General features: G+C 42.5%; 1 protein-coding gene across 1 annotated transcript; it reads left to right on the plus strand.

Annotated features, from left to right (window-relative positions):
* Positions 1-1,920: 1,920 nt before the first annotated feature.
* Positions 1,921-3,018, plus strand: sfr1 (SWI5-dependent homologous recombination repair protein 1). Its single transcript, XM_056435338.1, has 4 exons — positions 1,921-2,035; positions 2,119-2,230; positions 2,349-2,705; positions 2,828-3,018. The coding sequence occupies exons 2-4, from the start codon at positions 2,147-2,149 to the stop codon at positions 3,014-3,016; spliced, it is 630 nt and encodes a 209-aa protein (XP_056291313.1). The 5' UTR covers positions 1,921-2,035; positions 2,119-2,146; the 3' UTR covers positions 3,017-3,018.
* Positions 3,019-3,044: the final 26 nt, after the last annotated feature.

The following is a 3,044-nucleotide window of genomic DNA, read 5'->3' on the forward strand; positions in this document are numbered from 1 at the left end:
AATATCACAAGATGTTAGGCTCCCGAGTTGTTGTGTCTTGTGTCCTGTTTTATTTTGAAATCCCTGTCTTGTGTTGTCTGTTTCCCTGCACTTCCTGTCCCTGTGATTGTCTGCCCTGTTCCTGATTGTTTCCACCTGTGTCCAATCACCCTGCACCTGTGTCCAATCACCTGCACCGTTCGTACTGTTTCGATCCCTGGTGAGGACTGATTCCTCGATTTAAGAAGAGTAAAGTTTCTCTCGGTGGCTACACACACGTGACACAAGATCCTGCATCATTAAATCATTGTGTGGCCTTGCCTTGTAGACGAGCCCTGTGTCAAACTCCTATGTTGCCATAATAAGTGTTGGCTGACGAGGTATTGGTAACAGATAAAATGGAAATTGAAACAATAACCCAGCAGATAGAATAGAGTGTTAACAGAAAATGTATAAATATATAACTAACCCGGAATACAAAGCACCTTGAAGTTCCTCTTCCCCACAACATATTCCTCAACTACAGGACACAAACAAATCGTATTAATGTAGATGGGGCAATACTGTCTTATCGCTGACCTGCATGTGCATCATGAGAGGAATAAATAACATGCGGCTTTATTGGGTGCTCAGCATACACAGCTGCATCCAGCGAAAAAGCTGGCATGCTCACTCAGTGTCTCACATAGCCTCTAGATTCTATGAAGCCAGACCATTGCTACAGTTTCAGTGCTGAGGAGCGAGCACAAGTGTCAATTTCAACTATTCACAAGTTAAACAGCACAGCAAACGGTCTTGTGACTCACACAGTAATTATCTTCAACCATGCAAGATTCACCCATACAAAATGTAATAAATTCCCATTCCCTGGGGTGTTTAATATAAAACTGCAAAGCAGTGATTTTCAAGTCTAGGCAAGATCACATTTTAATTCCCACCTGTATGCTTATGGCTACAGAAAAAACTATTTGAAAAAAGTAAGACGGACACATCTCAAAACAATCAATAACAAGCCATAATTACATGTCTGGAGGAGTTAAATAAATCCTTTAATAAGAGAGATGATTCACTAAATAAGTCGACCCTAGAAAAAGGAGTAGCCAGGTAACACTGCTTTGTTTAAACCCCTCCCAAAAGACCACAAAGCAATTATTTGCCAATTTTACTTCCTTTGGGAAAAAGTTCAGTTGGATCAACTTGTAATCCCACTGACACTCCTCTTTTAAAAAAACTTTCTTTTAAAAATGTTTCCTATTTTCATGTACAGTCTTATTATTTACAATATTATTGCTATTATTATTATTATTATTATTATTAATAATAATATAAAGTAATATTTTTTAATTCTAGTTTGAACGGTTTAAAACAACATCGGAATATGGGTATAAAAGTTGCTATAACATATCCAATCACCAACAACTACAATTCCCATGAGCTTTTTCGGTTACGCGTCATCAAATTCTGACCAATCGCTGACTTAGGAGGTTTTCTTGAGGCGCGAAAAATAAGGAAAACAGGAAGTGAGATGGCGGGCGTCCCCGAGATAGAGGTGAGGGGTGATGTAAATAGTAAAATGAAGGTGTTACAATGTGGGGGGGGCAAACAGATTCAAATGGAAGGGTAATTTGCTAAAGCATTTGGGAAAAGATCCATCTAAACCCACCAGTTACAGACCAATATCCAGTGATAAGGCTAGAGACTGACATTAGAAAGGTGACATGATGTGGAAGGAAGGTCTTCATCATTATGATTAATGACATATTCGTCTCTGTTTGCTGATGATGGGGCATTATGGAAGAAAGGAAGGAACATTGAACATGCAGTCAGAAAAGTTCAAAAAGCAATCGATGAGGTGGTGGACATTTAAATTTCTGGGGTTCTTTTGATTCACAAAAGTAATAAATGTGATGAGAAAACCATTTATGTGGCCTTGATAAGATAAGGAAAACAGGAAGTTCTCACGTCGCGTTTACGGTTCTGTGTCTTAAATTTTCGTTTTGTGAAAAGTCCCTCGGTTACTTCCGACCTTTTGCGAACGCGTCCGACAACACGTTTGGTTGAGTATTCGTTTTGATTGTAACATTTGTTGACGAGACTCTATGTGACGAGGCCAACTGTAACGTCACCTGTTACCCACAGAAGTGCGACACAAGAACACGTTTCCCCCATGGAGGTCACACCCAAAGCAGACGGGTCTAAATCCGTGTGTCATTCAGCGGAGTCGAGCCCCTGTGAGTTCAAAGAGGAAAAGGTAGGTGGAAGGGCAATTCGCTTGCGCGTTACTGGTGAGAAAACGTTCATGTACTGAATTTAAATCGATGAAAACCCAATCTAACATCTCCTGTCTCGCTTCACTGACGTCTCCGCAGCATCACCAACAGCTGAGCGCCTCCCTGAAGGAGAGGCTGAAGAGATCGAGGCGCTCCTTCACCGCGCCCTTCTCTGTCGCCAAACGCCTTTGTGTTGATGAGAAGGAGGCGAAGAAAGAGGGGAATGGCCAACAAGTTTCTGCAGATTCCCAGGAGACGCTGATCGTGCTCGATGTAGACGTCAACAGAAATGAGGAGAAATCAGGGAGTGAAAGGTTTCCTGGACCCGTTCCCAAACCCACACATCCTCCTCCTTCCAAAGACTTTACACGGCAACGAGACCAACTGAAGAAGGAGGTTAAAGACAAGATGGAGACTCTGCGCAGGCTTAAGATGGTTAAAATGTACAGGAGCAAGGTACAACCTACCCTTTTTAATCTTTCTGGGCTGCACCTAACATGAACGTTTGGGTTTATTTAGCCTATCTTGACTTTTAAAGTGGTCGTTTTACGCGTCTGATTCCCTGTCTCCCTCTCTAGAATGATTTAACGCAGCTCCACACCTTGATCGACAAGTGGAGGAGTTGTGTTCAGTCTGCCCTGTACGAGCTCCAGTCGGACGTCCCCGGCGTAGAAGGACGAAAGGCCGGCCTGTCGGAGCTCATCGACCTCTTTGGTCTGCCTGACGGCATCCTTCACTTTAACCGGACAGAGGAGGACTTCACCTAAAAAAGCTTTAAAAACATCACATATCATC

Source organism: Pseudoliparis swirei, chromosome 17, assembly GCF_029220125.1.
Source record: "Pseudoliparis swirei isolate HS2019 ecotype Mariana Trench chromosome 17, NWPU_hadal_v1, whole genome shotgun sequence".
NCBI lineage: Eukaryota > Metazoa > Chordata > Actinopteri > Perciformes > Liparidae > Pseudoliparis > Pseudoliparis swirei.

What these genes read in the sequence shown, in the direction of transcription:
- sfr1 (XM_056435338.1), top strand. Translation starts at nt 2,147, where the DNA reads ATGGAGGTCACACCCAAAGCAGACGGGTCTAAATCCGTGTGTCATTCA. An exon ending in GTGAGTTCAAAGAGGAAAAG is followed by an intron (nt 2,231 to 2,348) that starts GTAGGTGGAAGG and finishes ACGTCTCCGCAG; the next exon opens with CATCACCAACAGCTGAGCGC. An exon ending in TTAAAATGTACAGGAGCAAG is followed by an intron (nt 2,706 to 2,827) that starts GTACAACCTACC and finishes CTCCCTCTCTAG; the next exon opens with AATGATTTAACGCAGCTCCA.